Raw genomic sequence first — 22,566 nt, 5'->3', positions numbered from 1 at the left:
GAGTGCAGATGCTGACAAGCCCTTCTGCATCAGGAGCAATTCCACCTGACAAATCAAACATCAGGACTGGCCTCTGCCCCTACCATCCCCATGAACCAACTCCTGCAGGGCAGGGCTGGCTGGTAAGAGCCCATGGGCAGAGGCTCTGCTCTTCATGGCACTTGAGCTGGGCTCTAGCCTTAGAGCTGGAGGAAGGTCTCCTTGAAAAGGAAAAGGGCTCTGTATGTGATAGGGGAAGGTCTGTGAGAAATGGCTTTGATTTTGCTCTGAGAAGCCTCTTCTAACTTGTCACTTTTTCTCCTGCAACAGCCCCACATGCCTAAAAACAGCAGATGTCCAACAGCTCCATCACCCAGTTCCTCCTCTTGTCATTTGCAGACAGGAGGGAGCTGCAGCTGCTGCACTTTGGGCTCTTCCTGGGCATCTACCTGGCTGCCCTCCTGGCCAATGGCTTCATCATCACCGCCGTGGCCTGCGACCATCGCCTCCACACCCCCATGTAGTTCTTCCTGCTCAACCTCTCCCTCCTTGACCTGGGCTCCATCTCCACCATTGTCCCTAAAGCCATGGCCAGTTCCCTCTGGGACTTCAGGGCCATTTCCTACATGGGATGTGCTGCACAGGTGTTTCTGTTTGTCTTTTTCATGTCAGCAGAGTATTTCCTCCTCACTGTCATGTGCTACGACCGCTACGTTGCCATCTGCAAGCCCCTGCACTACGGGACCCTCCTGGGCAGCAGAGTTTGTGCCCACATGGCAGCAGCTGCCTGGGGCTCTGGGTTTCTCTATTCTCTCCTGCACACGGCCAGTACATTTTCCCTGCCCCTCTGCCAGGGCAATGCTGTGGACCAGTTCTTCTGTGAAATCTCCCAGATCCTTCGAATCTCTTGCTCTGATACCTACCTCAGGGAGTTTCAACTCCTTGTGTTTAGTGCTTGTGTCTTTTGGGGGTGTTTTGTGTTCATTGTTCTGTCCTACGTGCAGATCTTCAGGGTGGTGCAGAGGATCCCCTCTGAGCAGGGACGGCACAAAGCCTTTTCCACCTACCTCCCTCACCTGGCCGTGCTCTCCCTGTTTGTCAGCACTGCCACCTTTGCCTGCCTGAAGCCCCCCTCCATCTCCTCCCCATCCCTGGATATGGTGATGGCAGTGCTGTACTCTGTGGTGCCTCCAGCAGTGAACCCCCTCATCTACAGCATCAGGAACCAGGAGCTCAAGGACTCTATTAAGAAAGTAATTTCATGGCTATTTCTCAGCAGTGAGAAAGCTCTCAACACTCTGCACAAATGAATCCCAGCATGTCCCATTACAGGCCTCTGTGTCTTGCTGGTTTATATTTGCTGAAGAGCATTCTCATGATCAGCAATGTCATTGTCAGAGGTGACTCTCATCATGTCTGTAATAAAGTGGGATGTCCCTGGTGCACTGGGCTCTTCTTCTAAAGCTGGTGAACAGCAGCAGAGGTATGTATCCAAAGGCTGTCCCACACATGAACTTGTAGGTGGTGTCCTTAAAGAGGGGAGCCTGGTCCTGCTTGGAGTAACAGTGACGCTGGCTCAAGGTCAGAGCCTGAAGTCCTTGCTGTCCTGGTGCTCCAGCAGGCCTGAAGATGGCTGAAGAAGAGCTGGTGCCCCACACTCTCTTAGTGCGGTCTTCTCTCCTGAAGGGTGGTATGGAGAGGAAGGCTGGGACCCTGTGTCAGGGCTTTCACTGAGGGAAGCGTGACCCAGCAGCCATGTCAAGTCATTGCTGTCTGTGTGCCCAGCACATGTCCATCACACGGTCTCCCCCCACCCTGCTGTGTGCTGGCTCCTACCCCCAAACTCATCCCCAGTCTCATACCTTTGTGGCTCTCCCTTCCTGAACTGGCCATTTACCACAGTCCAGACTTGGGCTGATCTCTAACATCCATCTACACTGTCAGAACATCAAACCCTTCCCAGGCTGACTGTGGATTGTGGCTGGCTGCAGACAAAATCCAGCCTGGCTGGATGCTGGAGAGGGCTACCAGAGCAGGAGGGTGCCAGGGGACGGGACACTGTGGTCTGTTGTCACAGCAGGCCAGCAGGACATTTCCCCACCCTGGCTGCACCTTCCCCTGTGTGGTGCCTGCACAGTTGGGCTGGGAGGCAGCAGGATGCATCTGGCAAAAGGGTGGGAATGTGAATTCAGGGGACAGCACAGCTGGGAGGTCTGACTGTAGCCCCTCTGCAGCCAGAGCAGTTCCTCACAGCCGTGACAGGAGTTGCTGCTGCTCAAGGGCTCAGGGGTGTCTTGAGGGGACCCAAGACACGTGGCAAGAGTTGTCTCCCTGCACTGCACCTCACGATGCCTCCTGTGTCATCCTCCTCACTCAGGAGCAGCACTGGGTGTGTTTCTCCCTACCCAGGTGTGAAGGGAAGCTGCTGGTGGTCTTCTCTGCTGATCCCCATGTCCCAGCATCATCTCACAATCATGACCACAAGCCCTCTGCAGAGCAGGAAGGAAAAGGAAATCAATCTACCTATATTGTCCATCCCAGCCCAGGATACTGACAGGCCCCTGGCCACCAGGATACTGGTGGTTGTCTTTGCTGCAGGAGCACATGGAGAGCTCACGTTCAGCTTGTTGTTCACCAGAAAACTAAGGTCCTTCTCTGCAAAGCTGGTTTCTAGTTGTTGCCCTCCAGCACATCACTGTGAATGGTGTTACTACTACCTGGGCATTTCTCCTCATTGAACTTGATGAGGTTCCCCTCTGCTCATTTCTCCAGCCAGCTGAGGTCCAGCAGCACAATCATCTTGTGTATCAGCTGCTCCTCTCAGTTTCATGTCGCCGGCCAGCCTGCTGAGTGTGAGCTGTGCCCCATAGTCCAGGCCAGTAATGAAGCTGCTAAACAGGGTTGGCCAGTTGGCCTCGGTATCAACTCTCCATGTACAGCTGTAGTGAATGTACAGCTGTGGTGAATGACCTTCAGCTGGATTGTGTATCTCTGGTCTCATCCTTCCGATCCCAGGTGTTCGTCCAACTTCCAAACTACCTGACTTTCCACTTACCTGGTCCATACTTCACCAGCTTGTCTATGAGGATGTTGTGGGAGAGTGCCAGAAGCCTTACTAACTACAACACCCATTGCTCTTCTTCCATCCACCACCCTCCACCACCCTATGATGTCAGGTAGTGGAAGCTGCCAAGTTGCTTCACCTCATTTTCTTTTCCATAAACTCTGCTGACTCGTCCCAGTCATGTTCCTGTCTGTCGCTTGTCTGCAAACAGTTGGCAGAACTAATTTCTCCATCACCTTCCCAGGCACATGGGGAAGGCTGACTGACTACCTGGAGTCTCCTCATCATCCTTCTTTAGGATCCAAGTGACAGTTACTTTCTGCCAGTCCTCTGGAACCACAGTCCAGCTTCACCATCCTTCAAAGGTAACTGAAAGCAGGCTGGGAACGACATTGGCCAGCTCCTTCAGCACTCATGGCTGCATCTGTCCCCCCCCACAGAGTTTTTTCTATGCAATTTGCCTACATGTTCCCTAACACGATCCTCCGCCACTCAGAGTAAGTCTTTCGTGCCTCCAGTGTAGTATCTGCTCCCCTCAGTTTCACATGTTATTGGTGAATACCAGTCAACAGCAAGAGCTGAGGTCATTGATCCAAAGACACCCTTAGAGAGCCTAAGACTCTGCCCACTTCCTCATGCTGGGTGCAAGTTCTTTATCTCCCAGCAAGATCTTTCCCTCACTGGTCCCTCTGACCCTCAGGCACAACCTCACCCAGCCTGTTGCCCATCCCATTGAGGAGCTCCAGGCACTCAGGCAGCTGCTTCAAGCTCATCTCAAGCGGCAGGTGCACAGAGAGAATCCCCCACGTGTTGTTCCTGAAAAGCTCCTTGAGTACAGGCATCTGTTGCAGATAAGTGGAATGCAACTCGCTCAAAAGAGAGAGGGAGCAGTACCGAGGCAAAATAATAACCTGACAGAGTGCAACACGTTTGATGGGATGTAACAAAGTTGGGCAGTGGTTTGACAAGGTTCAGGAAGTTTGATGTCAAGCCTCACTTGATAAATTCCTGCACGGAAGAAACTTAGAAAGGTAGAATGATTCACACAGAAACAGATTCACGTGGGGACACAAAGAGTAAGGAAGACCCTCCCAGTGAGTCACAAGGTTCAGAGCGGACCCCCTTGCTTTCTAAACTCTTTACCCAGCCAAGGTGTGGATCCAATCCAATCTGCATCAATCTTAGTCTCAGACCTGAAACACAGTTTATTCCTAACAGAGTTCTCTGAACAGTGTTTATACCTCTATTGAGCAGCTACATGGATTAGCAGTGTTTCATTAGTTAATTCAGCATGCTGTCAGTCCCTCACCCAGGATCTGTCGCAGGGAAAGAATCTCTCTGCCTTGGGGAAGGAAGGGTCTTTTAGTCTCAGGTAAGGAATCCCTAATGTTAACTGGCAGCCCTTGCTCAAGGGGAGAGTCACGTGCTGTGCAGCCCAGTTGCAGTTGGGGAGTGCTCAAACTGAGCCCATCCTGAGGGTGATATTTATGGAGTGCAGTAGTTGGCTGCTAGTCAATAGTATAGACAAGAGATGTCTTTGTTTTAGCTCAGGAATCTTGTTCTGTCCTTTGGTTGTTTTGCCTTATTGGATTTGAAAGAGACTTTCCAGAATATCTTTCCAAGGCACCTTCACTCCGTGCCATGAGCCCAGGGCTCCCCAGCACACAGGCTCACCTCACATGTGAGGCCTGCTGCTTCTTAGTCAGCCTGGACCCAAGGACGGTTTGGAGTCACATGTATCCACCACAGCCAGGCAACCAAGGAACCCTGTGCCCACTTCTTCTGTACCTTCCACCACTCACGTTACAACCCGAGATCTTCTGGACACCTACCACATCCAGATGTGCTGTGATGTCATACAGCTTGCTGCAAAGCCCAGATGTGCTGTTGTGTTCCACAGCCCCGTTGCAGTGCGCACATGAGCTGTGATGTCACACAGCACTGTAGCAGTTCCCATCTGTGCTGTGATGTGACACAGGAATTCTGCAATGCCCACATGTGCTGTGATGTCACACAGCCCCATGGAAGTGCCCAGGTGGGCTGTCATGTCACAGAGCCCCGTTACAAAACCCAGATGTGATGTGATGACAAACATCCCTGTTGCAATTCCCAGATGTGCTGTGATGTCACACAACACTATTACAGTGCCCAAATGTTCTGTGATATCACAGACCATTGCTGCAGTGCCTAGATATTCTGTTGTGTCACAGACCCCTACTGCAGTTCCCACATGTGCTGTGATGTCTCACAGCCCACATGCATTGCCCACATGTGCTGTAATGTCACACAGCACTGTTTCAGTGTCCAGTTGTGATGTGATGTTCTAGAGCACTCTTGCAGTGCCCAGATGAGCTGTTCTGTCACAAAGCACTTTTATAGTGCCCAGATGTGCTTTGCTGTCACAGAGACCTGCTACAATGCCCAAATGTGCCTGGATGTTACACAGTCCTGTTTCAGTGCCCAGATATGTTGTGATGTCACACAGTCCAACTGCAAAGCTACATATGCTGTGATGTCACATAGTCCATTTGCATGTTTGAGATGTGATGTCACAGAGAACTGTGGAAGTGACATCACAGCACATCTGAGAACTGCAATGATAGAACTCTTGACATCACATCACATCTGGCTTTTGTAACAGGGCTCTGTGACACCACAGCCCACTGAGCGCTTCAACGGGGCTGTGTGATATCACAGCACATCTGGGCATTGCAGCCCCATTGCAGTGCCCAGAGGTGCTGTGATGCCACAGAGCATCGTTTCAGTGCCCAGATGTTATGTGACGTTACAGAGCACTGCTACAGTGTCCAGTCATCCTGTGATGTCACAGGGCACTATTGCAGTGTCCAGATGTGCTGAGATGTCACACAGCCCTGCTGCAAAGCCCGGATGTGCTGTTGTGTCACAGAGCATTGTTGCAGTGTCCAGGTGTGATGTGATGTCACAGAATTGTTGCAGTTGCCATATGAGCTGTGAAGTCACAGAGCACTGTTGCAGTGCCCAGAAGAGCTGATCTGTCCCAGAGTTCAGCTGCAAAGCGCAAATGTGCTGGGAGGTCACGCAGGCCTGTTACAGTGCCCAGATGTGCTGTGATGTCATAGAGCTCTGATGCAGTGTCTAGACGTGCTATTTATCAGAGCAGTGATTGAGAGCCCAGATTTGCAGTAATTTCACAGAGCACTGGAGCAGTGCCCTGATTTGCTGTGATTTGACACAGCCCCCCTGCAATGTCCACATGTACTGCTATGTCACACAGCCCCGTTGCATAGCCAGGATGACCTTTGATGTCACAGAGTCCCCTTGCAACACTCAGATGTACTGTGATGTCACAGAGAAATGCTGCAGTGCTCAAATGTGTTTTGAATTCACACAGCCCTTTTGCAGTGCCCAGATGTGCTGTGAGGTCAGACAGGTATGTTGCAGATCCCAGAGGTGCTGTGGTACCACAGAGCCCCGTTTAAAAATGCCCAGATGTTATGTGATGTTACAGAGCACTGCTACAGCGTCGAGACATCCTGTGATGTCACAGAGCACTATTGCAGGGTCCAGATGTGCTGTGATGTCATACAGCTTGCTGCAAAGCCCAGATGTGCTGTTGTGTTCCACAGCCCCGTTGCAGTGCGCACATGAGCTGTGATGTCACACAGCACTGTAGCAGTTCCCATCTGTGCTGTGATGTGTCACAGGACTTCTGCAATGCCCACATGTGCTGTGATGTCACACAGCCCCATGGAAGTGCCCAGGTGGGCTGTCATGTCACAGAGCCTCGTTACAAAACCCAGATGTGATGGTGATAACAAACATCCCTGTTTCTACTCCCAAATGTGCTATGATGTCACAGAGCACACTTTCAGTGGCCATATCAGCTGTGATGTCACAGAGCACTGTTGCAGTGCCCAGATGTACTGTGATGTCACTCAGCAGCACTGCAAACCCCAGATATTCTGTGATGTAATAGACCGCAGCTTCACTACCCAGATGTGCTGTGATGTCTAACAGCCTGGATACAGTTTCCAGATGAGCTGTGATGTCACAGAGCACAGTTTCAGTGGCCATATGAGCTGTAACGTCACAGAAGACTGTTGCAGTAACTAGAAGTGCTGTGATGTCACAGAACAATGCAACATCACAACACATCTGGGAACTGCAACAGGGATGTTTGTCATCACATCACATCTGGGTTTTGCAATGGGGCTCTGTGACATCAAAGCCCACCTGGGCGCTTTAACGGGGCTGTGTGACACAACAGCACATGTGGGCATTGCAGAAGTCCTGTGACACATCACAGCACATCTGAGAACTGCTACTGTGCTCTTTGCCATCACAGCTCATGTGCACACTGCAATGGGGCTGTGGAACACAACAGCACTGCATCAGGGCTGTGTGACATCCCAGCACATGTGGGCACTGCAACTGTTTCCTGTGACATCACAGTACATCAGAGCACTGTAAAAAAGAAATGTGTGACATCCGAGCACATTTGGGCATTGCCATGGGACTCTGTGACACCACAGCACTTCTGAGCACTGCCACAGTTCTCTGGGACCTCACAGCATATCAGGGAACTGTTGTGTGACATCACAACACACATCAGACTCAATGGTCTTAAAGGTCTTTTCCAGCTGCAATGATTCCATAGGTCTATGAGCTGTTGCACAGCCGTGGAGCTGAGGTGCTGAGGGACAGGGGTTGGTGATGGGCTCGGCAGGGTGAGGCTGGTGATTGGACTTGATGATCTTAAAGACTTTTCCAACCCAAAGGATTCTTTGATTCAATGATTCTATGTCAGGATGGAAATGTCTCTGTCAGCAGGAATCTTCCCCAGGGACCAGAGGCCCTTGCAGACCCTGAGCCCGCTGTCCCCAAGACGTGCCCCTTCCCCACTGTCACGTCTTTGTGCTCTGATCCCCCCCAGTCAGCCTCGGGGACAGCCCTTGACCCTTGGGCAGCCTGGCACCAGCTCTGGCCCAAACCCCCAAGGGATTTTAATCAGAACAAAGAGGAGGCACAGCCTGAACACAGGACACTGAAGGCAGAGGAAATGGCTGGCAAGGGCCGAGGGCTCCCTGGAGCTCAGGGCTCTCCCAGCCGCACAGCTCCCTCCTCCCTCCCAGCTGCTCCCAGCCCCGCGGCAGTGACGGGCTCTCCTGGCCCGGGGATGGGCCACCCTTGTGCCCTGAGCTGCGGTGTCACGGCCTCGCTGTCCTCAGGGGGATGTGCCAGGGACACCTCTTGGGCATCGTCGTAGCTCCAGCTCTCTGGGCACAGGCACTGGGCATCTCCCTCAGCTCCAGGGGCCCCGGCACTGCTCTGGGAGCACAGCTTTGTCTCTGCAAAGCAGCAAGGCAGGCTGTAGCACATTTGGACATCTCCTTCCTTCCTTCTCCTCACCACTTCAGAGATGCTGAGCCCCCCTCCACCCGCCCTGTCCCTCATCCTCATCCCCATCCCCTCACCTCCAGCTGCGTCCCTGGGCCCTGCTCCCTCCTCTGCTGCCCTGGGCACTTCCCAGCCTCTGTGCCCAAGCACAAGGTCCTCCCCAGGGTCAGAAACCTCCCTGGCATCATCATAGCCATCTGCTGGGCCACCTCTGGGCAGGACAGGGACATCTGGAAGCAGAAAGGAGCTGAGGTTGGTGAGAAGATGCATCGTGCAGAGAAGAGGATGGGAGATAGCGAAGGGACACGGGGCTCAGACACTGGTGGCTGCAGCGGCACAGGAGATCCCCATCTGCTCCCCAGCTCTGATGGTGGCACTCAGGGACACCACTGTCCATCCCGAGTCTGCAGCGATGAGACATCAACCCCTTCCTGCCCCCCATTACCTCGTGCTGACCCCAGACCATCTTCCTCCTCACTGTCCATGTGATGGGGCTGCAGTTTGGTAAGGGACCCCTCTGAATAGGAGCCTGGAGAGGGGACCCACAAAGCCAGGGCTGAGTGGGGAGGAGGGCCCAGGACTGACCCTGTGCCCTGGGACAAACCCAGCTGGGGTGGGCAGAGCTGATGGGGAGGAAGCTTCTGTCCTGGGCCAGGACGTCTCTGCTCTCCCCACATTGCTGCAGGGACCTTGGGCCTGGGGGCTGCAGGGAGTCAGCTGCAGGTGGGGACCAGGGGACAGAGCCCCCAGGGATGGACCCAGACCCACCTGATGGGTTGAATGTCTCCTGCTCCTCCCACACTGGGCTGTAACCGATCTCCTGGTACACCGCCTCAGGGAAGGGCTCCAGGGCTGTCTGGGAGCCTATGGATAGAGGCCGCTCTGGCTCAGGGACAGGCAGCTCCCACCTTCCCTCCCCTCTGCAGCTGCCCCTCTCTGCCCCACGGATCCACAGCGCAGCCCCTGCTCTGCCACGGGGAGCTGAGGGCTGGGCAGAGGAGAAGCCTGGGGCCTGACACCACGGGGATGGACCCTGCTGCCCTGCATTCCTCCTGTGCCCATCTGCCCCAGCCCAGCTCTGGCCACTTCTGGCCCCATCCCCAACTCCCCCGTGTCGGGACTCTCTTCCCCTGGCTGCTGCTGGCCCATCATCAGGCAGTCAGTGGCACAGCAGCAGCACACGCCTGTGCCCCCAGCTCTGCCTGTGCTGACACACACACCCCACAGCGCCCTGGTCCTGCCAAGAGGCACCTTCCCGTGGCAGCGTGGGGCAGGACCCACCTCTGCGCTCAGCCCTGGCGCTGAGCACTCTCCAGGCCAGGAGGGCCAGCAGCAGGCAGACAAGGGCTCCCAGGATCATGCACATGATGACGGGCAACGAGACGCTTCTGCTGCTGGTCGGGCGGCCCCGAGTGGGATCTGCACAGGCAGCGACACACAGAGGGAAGCACCAGGCCAAGGAGCAGTGGGGGGCTGGAGCACCCAGCCCTGACCCCCATCATACCGTGGGCAACTCACAGCCCTCCCCACCCCCGGCACCCATAACCCGCTGCCTCCTCTTGGGAGTTCCACCCCCAGTGAGGATCCCCTTCCCTCTGGCTGGGTCACAGCCTGGCCTCGAGGAGACTCGTTGCTGATGGGAAGGACACGTCACCTGCTCGAGGGGTCGATGCTGCTGTCCTGGGCGCAGCTGCAGAGGAGGAGAAGGAGAGATGAGTTGAGAAGGGGGTACGTGGGTACCAGGAGCCTCCACCCTTACCTGGCCTGTGTGTGCAGACACCCCTGGCACAGGCCCCCTGAACCACCTCTTCCACAGGGCTGCTCAGGGGGCTGCAACAGAGCCCAGGGCCCTGCTCTGGGCCTTGGCCAGGGCAGCACCAGCAGCCTGGGAGTTCAGAGACTCATTGGATAGTGGGGGTTGAAACGGATTTCCAGAGCTCATCCAGCTCACATCCTGCTACAGCAGGTTCCCCTCGCTCAGGGGGCAGAGGAACGTGTCCAGGTGGGCTTGGAGAAGGAGCCTCCACACCCTCCTTGGGCAGCCTGGGCCAGGGTTCCCTCACATTAATAGTGTAAGAGTTTCTCTTTGTGTTTCAGTGGAGCTTTTTGTTTTGCAGCTTTTGTCCATTACCCCTTGTCCTGTGACTGGACATTGCAGAAAAAATGTCACCCCATCCCCCTGACACCCACCCTTTAGGTACTTGTCAGTGTTAATGAGATCTCCCCGAAGCCTCCTGCAGGCTAAACAGCCCCAGGCCCCACAGCCTTTCCTCATAAGGAAGATATTCCAGTCCCCAGATCATGCTGGGCCTGCACTCGCCTCTCTCCAGCAGTTCCCTGTCCCTCTGCAGCTGGGGTGCCCAGAACTGGACACAGGACTCCAGATGACGCCCCACCAGATATGGCAGAGCAGAGGGGGAGTAGAACCTCTCTCGACCTGCTGCCCACCCTCTTCCTGATGCCCTCAGGATACCATTGGCCTTCTTGCCCACGAGGGCACGTTGCTGGCTCATGTTCAGTTTATCAACCAGGACTCCAAGGTCCAGAAGTGCCCCTGGGGCTGCAGAGCCTGGCCGGGCAGCAGCTGGAGGACATCCAGCCCCACAGAAGCTGCTGCCCACATGGGACCAGGCTGCTAGGCTCTGCAGGAACAGCCTCGCTCTCCAGAGCTCTGAGGGCAGGATGGGACCTGCCCCAGCTCCATGCAGTGCCCCGGGCAGAGCTGCAGCCCCTGCACTCACCCGCGCAGCGCACGGCCGCGTCCTCCTTGTGCCGGCAGAGCCCGCGGTCCCCGAGCCAGGCCCAGCAGTGCTGCAGAGCCGCCTCTGTGCCCCGACACTCCACCTTCTCCAGCCAGATGGGGCCCGTGCCCTCCCCAAAGGCAGCCTCGGGCAGGGCGGCCACGGCGGGCCCACAGCCCAGCTGCCTGCAGGCCACCTCGGCATCCCGCACGTCCCACGCGTCGTCGCACACCGTCCCCCAGGAGCCGCGGTGCCACAGCTCCACCCGGCCCGAGCAGCCGTCCTCTCCTCCCACGGCGCGGATCCTCTCCCTGTCTGCAGGAGGCACAGAGCTGCTGGGGCAGCGGGACGTTGGGCACAGCCCTGCCAGGCCAGAGGGGCAGCAGAGGAGCAGCTCCCTACCTGTGCAGCTCGTGGCGTTGGGGCACGCGGAGCCCGGGGTTGGGGTCATTTTGGGCCGTGTCCCTGCAGAAGGAGATCAGAGAATCATGGAGTCATGGAATCATTTGGGTAGGAAAAGCCCCTGAGGCTGCTGGAGTCCCAGCCCTCCCCTCACCCTGCCCATCCCACCACTGACCCACGGCCCTCAGCACCTCAGCTTTGGGATCCCTCCAGAGACGGGGACACCCCACCTCCCTGGCAGCCTGGCACAGGGGCTGACAAGCCTCTCAGGGAAAAAGTTCTGCCTCAGCTCCAATCTCAACCTCCCCTGGGACAACTTGAGTCCCTTTCCTCTTGTCCTGTCATTCGTTAATGGAGAGAAGAGACCGACCCTAACATCACTCCAATCTCCTGGCAGGGTTTTGCACAGACTACTCCTGTCTCATCTCAGCCTCCTCTTCTCCAGGCTCAACTCCCCGATTCCCTCAGCCCCTCCCCAGCACCCTTGTGCTTCAGCCCCTTCCCCAGCTCCGCTGCCCAGCTCTGGCCACGCTGCAGCCCCTCAGTGTCCCTCTGGCAGTGAGTGAGGGGCCCAGCACTGAACACATCCCTTGAGCTGCAGCCTCACCAGAGCCCAGCACAGGGGACAATCCCTGCCCTGCTCCTGCTGCCACCCCAGTGCTGATCCCAGCCAGCAGGGAGGAATTGCTGGGTGGATGCTGGTGCCCGTGCAGCTCAGAATTACCACGGCAGGTGATGTGGGTCACATCTCGCAGCTCGTCGCACGACCGCGGGTTCCAGGGATCGGAGGGACACAGCCAGAAGGAGCCGTGTCTCTCCTCACACTCCACACGGTCCAGCCAGGCGGGGCCAGACACTCTGCCCCGTGGCCCTTGTATCTCCAGGGTCCCTTCCTTCCCGCAGCCCAGCTCCTCGCACGCCAGTGACACCGTTTTGGGGGTCATGGAGTTGGAGCAAACGCTGCCCCACGTCCCGTTGTAGAAAACCTGCAGGCGCCCGGAGCAGCCGTCGCTGCTCTCCAGCCTCAGGGCCGTGAACTCTGGCAGGGGAGAGAGACGAGTCCCTGAGGGCCACACACCGCTGCCCTTGCCGCCCACCCCCAGGCACAGCTGAGCTCCCCAGGGACCCCGGCGGCCCCGGGGCTGCCCGTGCCTGGCTGTGCGCAGGAGGTGGCAGCGCAGGAGCTCAGCGGCAGCCCGGGCCAGCGCTGGCCGTGCCCGGCTCTCCTGCTGGCCCGGCCTCCCTGAGCACCAGCCTCCCGCCACAGCTCCCGCCACACACCTGAGCAGACGGCTCCGGCGTCCTCTTTGTGCCCGCAGTCGTGCCGCCCCCAGGGCCCGGCCGGGCAGTCCCAGAGAGCGGCTTCGGCCCCGGAGCAGTTCACGCCGTCCAGCCAGATGTGCCCGGAGCCCTCCCCAAAGGCGGCAGAGCCCGGGGCCCGCACGGCCCCTCCGCAGCCCAGCTGCCGGCACACGACGGCGGCATCGGGCAGGTCCCAGCCGTCGTTGCAGACGCTGCCCCAGCTGCCCTGGGAGTAGATCTCCACTCTCCTGGCGCAGCGCCCGGGCCCGTTCGCCAGCCGCACGCGCCGGCTCCCTGCGGCGGGGACGGAGCCCAGATGGCGGCGGGGGCCGGCTGCCCGCCCACCCTGTGCCCCGGGGGGCCCGTGGGGACACTCACCCTGGCAAACCACCCCCACGTCCTCCACGACCCCCGCTGCCGGCCAGGAGACGTTGCAGAGGCTCAGCTGGGCCTCGTGCCCCTGGCACCGCACCCCTCGCAGCCCCACGGGGCCCGGCCCTCGCTCGGCCTTGAGCGGCTTGTAGGCCGTCTCTGCCTCTCCGCACCGCAGCTGCCGACACGCCACACGGGCCTCCGCCACGGCCCACTGCTCAGACAGGACTCTGCCCCACGTCCCGCGCTGGAAGATCTCCACTTGCCCGGCGCACCGGCTCCCTCCCCCCACCAGCCGCAGGGACCCGGAGCCAGCGGGGCCTGGGGAGTCGTGGAATCACCGATCATGGACTCACACAACCCTTTGGGCTGACGGGAAAAGCCCCTGAAGCTGCTGCAGCCCCAGCCCTGCCCTCACCCTGCCCAGCCCAGCACTGACCCACGGCCCTCAGCACCTCAGCCCCACGGCTTTGGGATCCCTTCAGGGCTGGGCTCAGGTTTCCCTAGAGCAGGTTGAGATTGGAGCTGAGGTGCTGGGTCAGTGGTGGGCTTGGCAGGGTGAGGGCAGGGCTGGGACTGCAGCAGCTTCAAGGCCTTTTCCAACCTAAGCCGTTGGTTCTCTGCTGGAGATGGGCCCTGGAAGCCAGTGTCCCTGGCAGGGAGCAGAGCTGAGGAGTCTGCCCCAGCAGAAAGCACAGGTTTGAGGCTGGTGCTCACCAGAAGCCCCAGCCTGGCTCTGTGCCTCACCCCCTGCTCTGCTGCTGCTGCTGGGGGCAGCCAGGCAGCCCCGTGGGACTGAGATCATGCCTGGGGCTATTTCTGTGTTGCTGGGACAGGGCTGTCTGCAGCCAGAGGGGTGGAATGAGCCCCACAGCCCTGTCCGGCACCCAGCACCCCGGGGGGACGTCAAAAGAGCCTGAGCCTGGAGGTGGCCCTTGGGGCTGCCCTGGGGGGCAGGGACAACGTCTCTCTGCAGCCCTCAGGGCTTCTGCAGGGGGAAGTGCAGCCTGGGCCTGCCTCAGGTCCCCTGCCTTGGGCTGCTGTCATGCCAGGAGACAAAGGAGCGAATCCAGGGTTTGCCAGCCCTCACCTGAGCAGACGACAGCAGCAGCATCCTCATGGGAGCACGGGGAGGCCCCCAGCATGGTCACTGGGCGATGTCCCAGGTGGGCTTCAGTCCCACTGCAGCGGAACGAGTCTCTCCAGACGGGGCCCGTTCCTCTCCCAAAACTCCCTCCTCTGGGAAGGGACACGGCAAAGCCACAGCCCAGGCGGCCACAGAGGACGTGGGCGTCGGAGAGGTGCCAGCGGGAGGCACAGAGGCTGCCCCAGGTCCCCTGCACGTGCAGCTCCACCCTCCCCTCGCACGCCGTGCTGCCGTTCACCAGCCTGAACCCTACAAGCACAGACAGAGAACAATGGAAGGGGATGGAATTGTGCTCTGGCTCCTTCAGGAGCTGGGGAGAGGTCAAATGGAGGAGAGCTGCCATCCTCCTCCTCCACCTCTTCCCGCATCATTTTGGGGCTGCAGACCCCACATCAGTCCCTCTGTCCTCAGGCCCAGCACGGTCCCTGCCCCGCTGCCCTATCCCCAGCACATCCCTGGTGTTTTACACCCCAGTGACAGTCCTTACGTGTGCAGTTGAGCCAAGTAGCAGCTCTGGGGGTGCAGAGCTGGTCGCAGGAGGGGCCTCTGGGGCAAAACTGGAGGAAGGGTTCATTCCCTGCACACTGCAGCTCTCTGTCCCACATGGCACCGGCGCTGGCTCCATCATGAGCTGCCCCTTGGATGTTCAGGGCTGCCCCACACTGCAGCTCCCTGCAGACCACAGCAGCAGCTCTGGCACCAAAGGCTGAGGCACAGACACTTTTCCACTTCTCCCCATCATGGATCTCCACGTGTCCTGAGCAGTCGTTGTCCCCTCCGACCAGCCGGACAAACCCTGGAGCAGACAAAGCCCCCTGTGAGTTCCCAGAGCCTGCTGGCAGTTACCTCATCTCCCACCTCATCTCCAAGGAGGCCACAAAGTGCCCCACAAGCCCCCAGCAGCTCCCAGTGGGTGCTGATGGCACAAACACACCAGGAGCGGCCCTGGGCTGAGCAGCTCCCAGGGTAAGGACGGGCACTGAGGACAGTGCAAGTGCTGGCACAGCTCCTGTGGCACAGGGCAGCTGGGGCTGGGGTAGGCAGGAAAGGTGCAGCAACAGGTCACCCCAACTGCATGGGATGTGTCTCTGTGGGCTGCAGCTCAGGGGTGACCCTGGCAGAGGAATAAGGTGCCAATAAAGTCCCTTGTTATCTCCTGCCATTCCCCAGGGATGTGGGTGGCTGCATGAGATGCTGTGGGTGCCTCTGGCATGGTGGGAGCTGGTCCGTGGCCATGCCAGAGCGGTCCTGGCTGAGTGGGAGGAGGAAGATGGGAACTGAGACACAATGGGGCAGAGAGGAGGCAGGCCAGGCACCAACTTAGAGTGGGCTGAGCAACCTCAGGGCCCAGGTTTGTGGTGAGAACCCGGGCTGGGTTCCTATTGCCCTTTCTCAGGACTGGAGACACCAGCAACACCAGCTGCAGCTTGGCAATGTGACCAGCCAGCCTGGACCCTGCTCTCACACACACTCATTGCTCCTGGAGGGCACAGCCAGGTCCCTTTCTGGTCTCTTACCTGAACAGCTCACTCCAGCATCCTCATCGTGATCACAGTCGTGCTCACCCCATCCCCTGTGTGTACAGTTGGACAGGGCAGGCTCGGAGCCACGACATCGAACATCATCCAACCAAATGGGGCCATATCCTGGCCCAAAATCTTTATCCTCATAATCTTCATCCTCTTCAACAGCAGACCCACATCCCAGCTGCTTGCAAACCACTGCAGCATCTTTCAAGTCCCATTCATCATCACACACAGTTCCCCACTGTCCCTCGTGTTCCACCTCCACTCTCCCAGCACAGCGGCTGCCGCCATTCACCAGCCTCACCTCTGCAGCCCCTGAAACGCCAACACGGGGCTGGTCAGGAGAGCACCGAGCTCCAGACTACAGCTCTGGGGTCCCCCCTGCCCAGGCAGAGGTAAAGGCACCTGAGGGACAGCCCTCCCCATCCTGGGCTGTCCCTGGGGCAGTCTGGGGGTCTCTTTTCTCCCCAGCTCTGCAAAGGGCTGAGGCTGCCCAGCAGCAGACCTGCTGTACCATTCACAGCCCCACAGCCTGCAGCACATCCCCACTAATTCAACCACCCCTTTCCCATGTCCCCTCTCTCCTCCCCAGCACAGCAACCCCCGTATGGCCCCGGGCCCCAGCCCCACACCTCCCTCTCCCACCCACACAGGCACAGCATCCACTCCCTTGAGCACCTTCTGCCCCTTGTCCCAGCGGCACCCGTGAAGAAACCGAATTGCCAGAGGTATCCCGATGAGCACGCTGGTGCCCACTGGCCCTGGGCTGTGGGACAAGGGAGCCAGCACTTACCCCTGCACAGCTGCAGCCCGAGGAGCAGCCACAGCACCCGAGGCCACAGGAGTCCCTGCGTGCCCATCCTGAGCCTCCTGCCCCGCGGGCACAGCCCTGCTGCTCCCCACTCCCCGGCACGGCTCCCGCACCCTCGTGGGGCTGCTGCTGATGGGAGGGTGAGATCTCTGAGAGATGCCAACGCAGCTGCAGGAGCCAATCCAAGCAGCAGCACCTTTTGAGATGAGATCAGGAGCTCTCTCCCCTCTGACACAGCTCAGCCCGCCAATGAGCTTCTCCAGTGCCCTTCATGCCCATATATGAGGGACACCACGGTCCCAATGCAGGTGCCACGGCTGCTGCCACGGGGCAGAGTTATGGGCCGAGGCAGGCGCAGAGGGGAAATGGGTCTCCAGGCCCTCAACTGGGAGCACTGGGAGCACTGGGAGCACTGAGCATCCCCAGGGCTACACTCATCAGAGAACCCACGAGGGCAGTGTCCTCCAGCCCCGAGCTGTGGGGCTGCTCTGGCTCTGTGTCGGGGTGGAAAGGGAACAGCCCCTGCCCTGCTGCAGCCCCTGTGGGACAGCCCTGGGCTGGGGGCAGAGCTGCAGCCCCGGCCTGCAGGAACATCCCTCCTGGAGAGCCTCAGGACAGGGCCCCGGCAGGAGCCGCGCTGGGACACGTCCCCAGCCCGGCAGCAGGACAGGCCCCAGCGTGTCCCCAACCGTCCCCGTGTCCCCCAGGGGCCGTTGTTCCCTGCAGGCAGATGCATCGGGAGCTGCAGCTGCAGCTGCACAAACCGCAGCCCCCGCGGCCTCGCAGCACTCGCTGCGCTTCCCCCACAGCGCCCGGCCAGGAAGCCTGAGGTTTCCTCCTGGCACCCAGCCCAGGCACAGCCCCGCGGGGCCCCGACACACCCCCAGCCCCACTGCTCCTGCCGGGGCTGCTCCTTCGGCCTCGCAGAGACGCCAATCGCAGCTCCTGGCCCCTGGGACGGCCTCGCTGCACATGGATGCTCCACACTCAGCCCCACGGCCATGGGGGGCACTGCAGGGATGTCACCTCACACCCACATACAGGCACCCCATGCGGGGACAGAGGGACCCTCAGTGAGCTCCCTGATGGCACCAAACTGGGAGCACTGGCTGATTCCCCAGAGGCTGTGCTGCCAGTCAGTGAGAGCTGGACAGGCTGAGAGTTGGGCAGAGAGGAACTTGCTGAGGGTCACCAGGAGTAAGGGCAGAGTCCCCAGCTCGAGAGACAGGGAACGGCTGCAGAGAGGCAACACAGGGCTACTGAGATGCTGAGGGGATGGAACCTGTGTGTGAGGAGGAAAGGCTGCGGGCCCTGGGGCTGTTTAGGAAAGAGGAGACTGCAGGGGGTTCTCATTAATACTGACAAATATGTCAGTGGTGGGTGTCAGGGGGCTGGGGCAGCACTTTTGTTCTGTTGTATCCAGTGACAGGACAAGGGCTGATGGAAAGAAGCTGCAACACAAAATGTCCCATTGAAACATGAGCAAAAGCTATTTCCCTGCTGAGGTGAGGGAGCCCTGGCCCGGGCTGCCCAGGGAGGCTGCGGAGGCTCCTTCTCGGCAGGTTTCCAAGCCCAGCTGGACACGCTCCTGTGTGACCTGATCTAGGTGGGACCCGCCTGAGATGGGGGTTGGGCTGGATGAGCTTTAGGGGTCGCTTCCAACTGCCACCGTTCTGTGACTCTTTTTAGTGACGGCCCTTCCAGCCGCCACCCTCGGGCGATTCTTACGCCTGTGCCCAGAGGTGATGATGCTGCGGGGCGGGAGCGGGAGCGGGAGCAGCGGCAGCCGCGGGACAGGCGCCGCTTCCCCGCGGCCGCCCCGCGGCCTCCATTTCCCGTCAGCGCCCGCGCCTCGCTGTCGCGCAAAGCCGCCGGCGGCAGCCGCGGTGCCTGCCGGGAGTCGTAGTCCCAGCGTGCCCCGCGCGGAGCCCGCGCCGCCGCTCGCGCTGCCGGGGGTCTCTCAGCGCGGGGGCGGCGCCGGCGGCTGCTCCCGGGGGTCCCGGCGGAGGCGGCTCCGGCCGTGTCGGGCGAGGAGGAGGCGGCCGAGCTCCCCACGGCTGAGCGCCGGGCGGCGAGCGAGCGCAGGATGGGGGGCGCGTGGCCGGCGGTGAGCGCGGGCCGCGGGCGGGCCGGGGGGCGGCGGGAGGGCGGCGGGGAGGGGGCTCCGCGGCGGGCCGGGGGTGTCCGGTGAGGCGGGGCCGGGCGGAGGCGGCGGCGGGGCCGGGGCGGGCGGCGAGGCCCCGGGAGCCCGAGAGCCGCCCGCGGGCGCCGGTGGGGGGGAGGCGGCCGAACGCGGCTCCGCGGCGGCTCCTCGGGCCCCGGCGGCGGCGCGGAGCGGGGCGGGGGGAGGCGGGGCCGCGCCGTCCCTCCGTGCCGCGGGGGAAAGCGGGAGCGGGGCCCGGGCCCGGCGGGGGCTGCCGCCCGCGGCCCGCCCCGGCGCTGTCCCGCTCCGCTCTTCTGTTCGGGGTTTGACCCGCTCCCGCTTCCCCGCCGCCGCCTCCCGCTGCAGCCGGGCAGCCGCGGCGGAGCGGGACGAGCCCCGGGCAGCCGGGAACGACCGGGCTGGGCCCCGTTCTGCGGCGGGGAGTCCCGGGGGAGGCGGCCCCGGCGCTGGCAGCGGCCTGGGACACGCTTCGCTCACCGCAAACACTTTGTGTCCCGCTCTTCCCCCACCCCGCGTTATTTCCTTCGTGCTGTTGTGTTTAAACGCTGCTTGATGCGGTCCCATGGCGGGGGAGGCGGAGAGAAGTTCAGCCCCAGAGAGGGGTGACAACAGCTCAAAGGGCTCCTGGAGCCCCCCTGGAATCGCATCGGTAGTGCCGGGTCCCTCTCTCCAGCAGCTGACTTGAGCATTGCTGCTGAAGCCACCTCTCTGGAGGGGACGGTGGCTGCAGCTCAGGAGGGAGCCATGGGGCTGTGGGGCGGCTGCCTTTGGCCAGGGTTCTTTTTGGGACGGGAGGTTGCAACTTTGGCTCGGTGTCTCTGCTGCTGCTTCTCCCTCACGGGTGTGTGAGCACGTTTGGGAGAAGCAAACACAGAGCTGTGGTGAACAGTTGGTTGCCCCACAGGTTCTCATCTGAGTCAGGTGTTTTAAAGTGATATAAAGGGCTTTGAATTCCCTACAGGAAGCCCCATGAGGGCCATCAGTGGGAGGGGGCTCTTGGTCAGTGCTGTCTGCTCCTTGGGTTCATGTGGTGGGCACAGCTCTTTGCTCCTCTTCCCACTGGGTGTGGTTGAACGTGTCCTGCCCTCACCTCTGTGTGTCCCTCTGAACTCCATCCATTGGGGTTTTATCTGTACTTGCAAGTCTAATCCTCCCTTGTGAATGCTTGTGGCAGGCAGGAAGGTGACAAAAGGAGTTGTGTTGGTGATTTGTTGGGTAGGTGCAAGGCTTTGGGCTCTCACTGGGTGTTGTCAGCACCCTCCTACTCAGAGCCATCCCCTTCCCCTAAACCACACACCATCAGTCACAGAAACAGCCCCCAGCAGAGGCACTTCCCAAACCAGCCTCTTGCAAAAACCAAGGTGCTCACAGAAAGAGGAGAAGCCAGGAGGGTTTGGAAACATTTAGGGGTAAACTTTGTGAGTCCCTGTGCAGTGTTCCAGCTGGAGCTGTGAAAACCTTCTCCAAGCCTCATTCCAGTGGGGTGTCTGACTGTCCCCAGCGCCTTTCTCTTGATGAGCTGAGTTGAAAGCCTTGTCCTCTTTTAGGAGACAGCCAGATCCTGCAGGTTGCTGGTTGTTGACGTGCTCTGTGTTTGTGTTTCAGGGGCCCTGTGGGCAGTGGTGGAAGCGGCCAGCGCCGGCGCCTCGGTTCTCTGCCTGTGTGAGAAGGGAGATGCCAAGGTCACGGAAGAGACAGGCAAGATCTCCAAGAAGGAAAAAGAAATGAAAACAGGTGAGACCCATCCCCAAAGAGATTGTTTCCTTTTCATCCACTGTTGTGTTTCTGTCTCCCGTTGGGCAGCTGGTGTGAATGGGCAAGGGCACAGAGAGCAGGGCTGTGGCTGGTGTAAGAAATGCTTCATTCTTCCCAGAAAGGCCAGTTTTAACCCAAGTCCTGCTGCTGAAGCGTCACTAATGAGCTTCCCAGCTGGATGCATTCAGTCATCCAGGGTGGGCAAGAAGGCCAAGGGCATCCTGGCCTGGATCAGGAACAGTGTTGTCAGCAGGAGCAAGGAGCTGATCGTTGCCCTGGGCTCGGCTTTGGTGAGGCTGCACCTCCAATACTGTGCTCAGCTCAGGGTCTCTCTCTACAAGAAGGACATGGAGGTGCTGGAGAGGATCCAGAAGCAGCTACCAAGCCAGGAAAGGATTTGGAACACGTCTCATGAGGAAGGGCTGGGGGGACTGGGGCTGTTTAGCCTGGAGAAAAGAAGGCTCAGGGGAGACCTTCTCACTCTCTACATCTACCTGAAAGGAAGCTGCAGCGAGGTGGGGGTCAGTCTATTCTCCCTGATAACAAGCAATAGAAGAAGAGGAAACAGCCTCAAGTTGTGCCAGGGGAGGTTCAGGCTGGATGTGAGGAGGAATTTCTTTGCTGACAGGGTTGTCAGGCCTTGGAACAGCTGCCCAGGGAGCTGCTGGAGTCACCGTCCCTGTAGGGGTTTCACAGCCGGGTGGGTGTTGCACGGAGGGCAATGGGCTGGTGGGTGATGGGGCTGGGACAGAGGCTGCACTCCAAGAGCTGAAAGGTCTCTCCCAGCTGAAATGATGCTGTGACTGTGTGATGCCTGTGAAGTGATGTGTCTGTGTTGGGCTGTGCGGGGCTCTGCAGGGAAGGCCGCGACCAGCCGTGACTGTGGCAACTGGAGGCAGGGCCTGGCTGCCCCCCACAGAGTCACAGAATGATGGGGCTTGTCAGGAACCTTTAGAGATCTTTCAGCCCAACCCCCTGCTAAGGCAGGTTCTGCTTGGTCAGGGACAGAGGAACGTGTGCAGGTGGGTTTGGAAACCTGCCGAGAAGGAGCCTCCACACCCTCCCTGGGCAGCCTGGGCCAGGGCTCCCTCACATTAACAGGGAAATATGTTCCTTATGTTTAAATGGAAGCTCCTCCTAAAGCCCACAGGGGATACTTGCAGCAGCTTTTCACAGAAGCCAGTGTTTGCCCATGGGATAGAAAGCAGGGGAATCTGGGGCACTTGTGGCAGGTTCTCTCCCTTCCCTGCCCCTCTGGCCATGTGGCAGGATGGAGCTCAACCCAGACGGCACTGCTGGGAAGCTGGAGCACGGCCTGGGCAGCAGCTTCCTTGAGGAGCAGCTCTTGAAGAAGAACTCCTACCCCTGGAGTGCCCCAACCAGCTGGCCCAGACCTCAGTCTCGCCACTGCTGGGGCTTTTGCTGTGTGTTTGTTTCCCTTCCAGGCTTCACTCCCCTGCTGTGTCTTCCTTTTCCTCACTGCCCTCTTTTCCGCCTGGTTCTGTGTTCTTCCATCCCCTCTGTGGGTTCAAGTCTGTTTCTGGTTTTAATAAAGATGTATTTTGTAGCTAATGAGACCGTCTGTAATTCAACGAGTATCAGAGAATCACGGCATGGTGGGGTTGGAAGGGACCTGTAGAGATCATCCAGCCCAACTCCCCTGCAGAAGCAGGTCCCACCTAGATCAGGTCACACGGGAACAGTGTCCAGGTGGGTCTTGAAGAGCTCCAAGGAAGGAGCCTCCACACCCTCCCTGTGCAGCCTGGGCCAGGGCTCCCTCTCCAGCAGGTCACCCCCAGCCTGTCCTGGTGCAGGGGGTTGTTCCTCCCCAGCTACAGGACTCTGCCCTTGTCCCTGTTGAACCTCAGGAGGTTCCTCTCTGCCCAACTCTCCAGCTGATTGAGATCCTGCTGCATGGCAGCAC

At 59.5% G+C, this 22,566-nt stretch overlaps 1 protein-coding gene, 1 long non-coding RNA gene and 1 pseudogene across 2 annotated transcripts; 2 read left to right on the top strand and 1 right to left on the bottom strand.

Annotated features, from left to right (window-relative positions):
* The first annotated feature begins 317 nt into the window (after positions 1-317).
* LOC133629355 (olfactory receptor 14C36-like) lies at positions 318-1,289 on the top strand (annotated as a pseudogene).
* Positions 1,290-8,116: 6,827 nt separating this feature from the next.
* LOC133629354 (antigen WC1.1-like) lies at positions 8,117-14,384 on the bottom strand. Its single transcript, XM_062020012.1, has 10 exons — positions 14,330-14,384; positions 12,847-13,281; positions 12,290-12,604; positions 11,566-11,628; positions 11,164-11,478; positions 10,077-10,112; positions 9,704-9,841; positions 9,191-9,286; positions 8,868-8,951; positions 8,117-8,373 (listed from the first exon to the last, which is right to left on the bottom strand). The coding sequence occupies exons 1-10, from the start codon at positions 14,382-14,384 to the stop codon at positions 8,117-8,119; spliced, it is 1,794 nt and encodes a 597-aa protein (XP_061875996.1).
* A 4,255-nt stretch (positions 14,385-18,639) lies between these two features.
* On the top strand, positions 18,640-22,214 carry LOC133629393 (uncharacterized). Its single transcript, XR_009821016.1, has 2 exons — positions 18,640-18,830; positions 20,493-22,214. It is a non-coding gene; the product is annotated as an uncharacterized LOC133629393 (long non-coding RNA).
* Positions 22,215-22,566: the final 352 nt, after the last annotated feature.

Source organism: Colius striatus, unplaced genomic scaffold, assembly GCF_028858725.1.
Source record: "Colius striatus isolate bColStr4 unplaced genomic scaffold, bColStr4.1.hap1 scaffold_40, whole genome shotgun sequence".
In the NCBI taxonomy this organism is placed as follows: domain Eukaryota; kingdom Metazoa; phylum Chordata; class Aves; order Coliiformes; family Coliidae; genus Colius; species Colius striatus.
The sequence above is the reverse complement of the archived record's forward strand: the minus strand, read 5'-3'. Positions and strand labels throughout refer to the sequence as shown.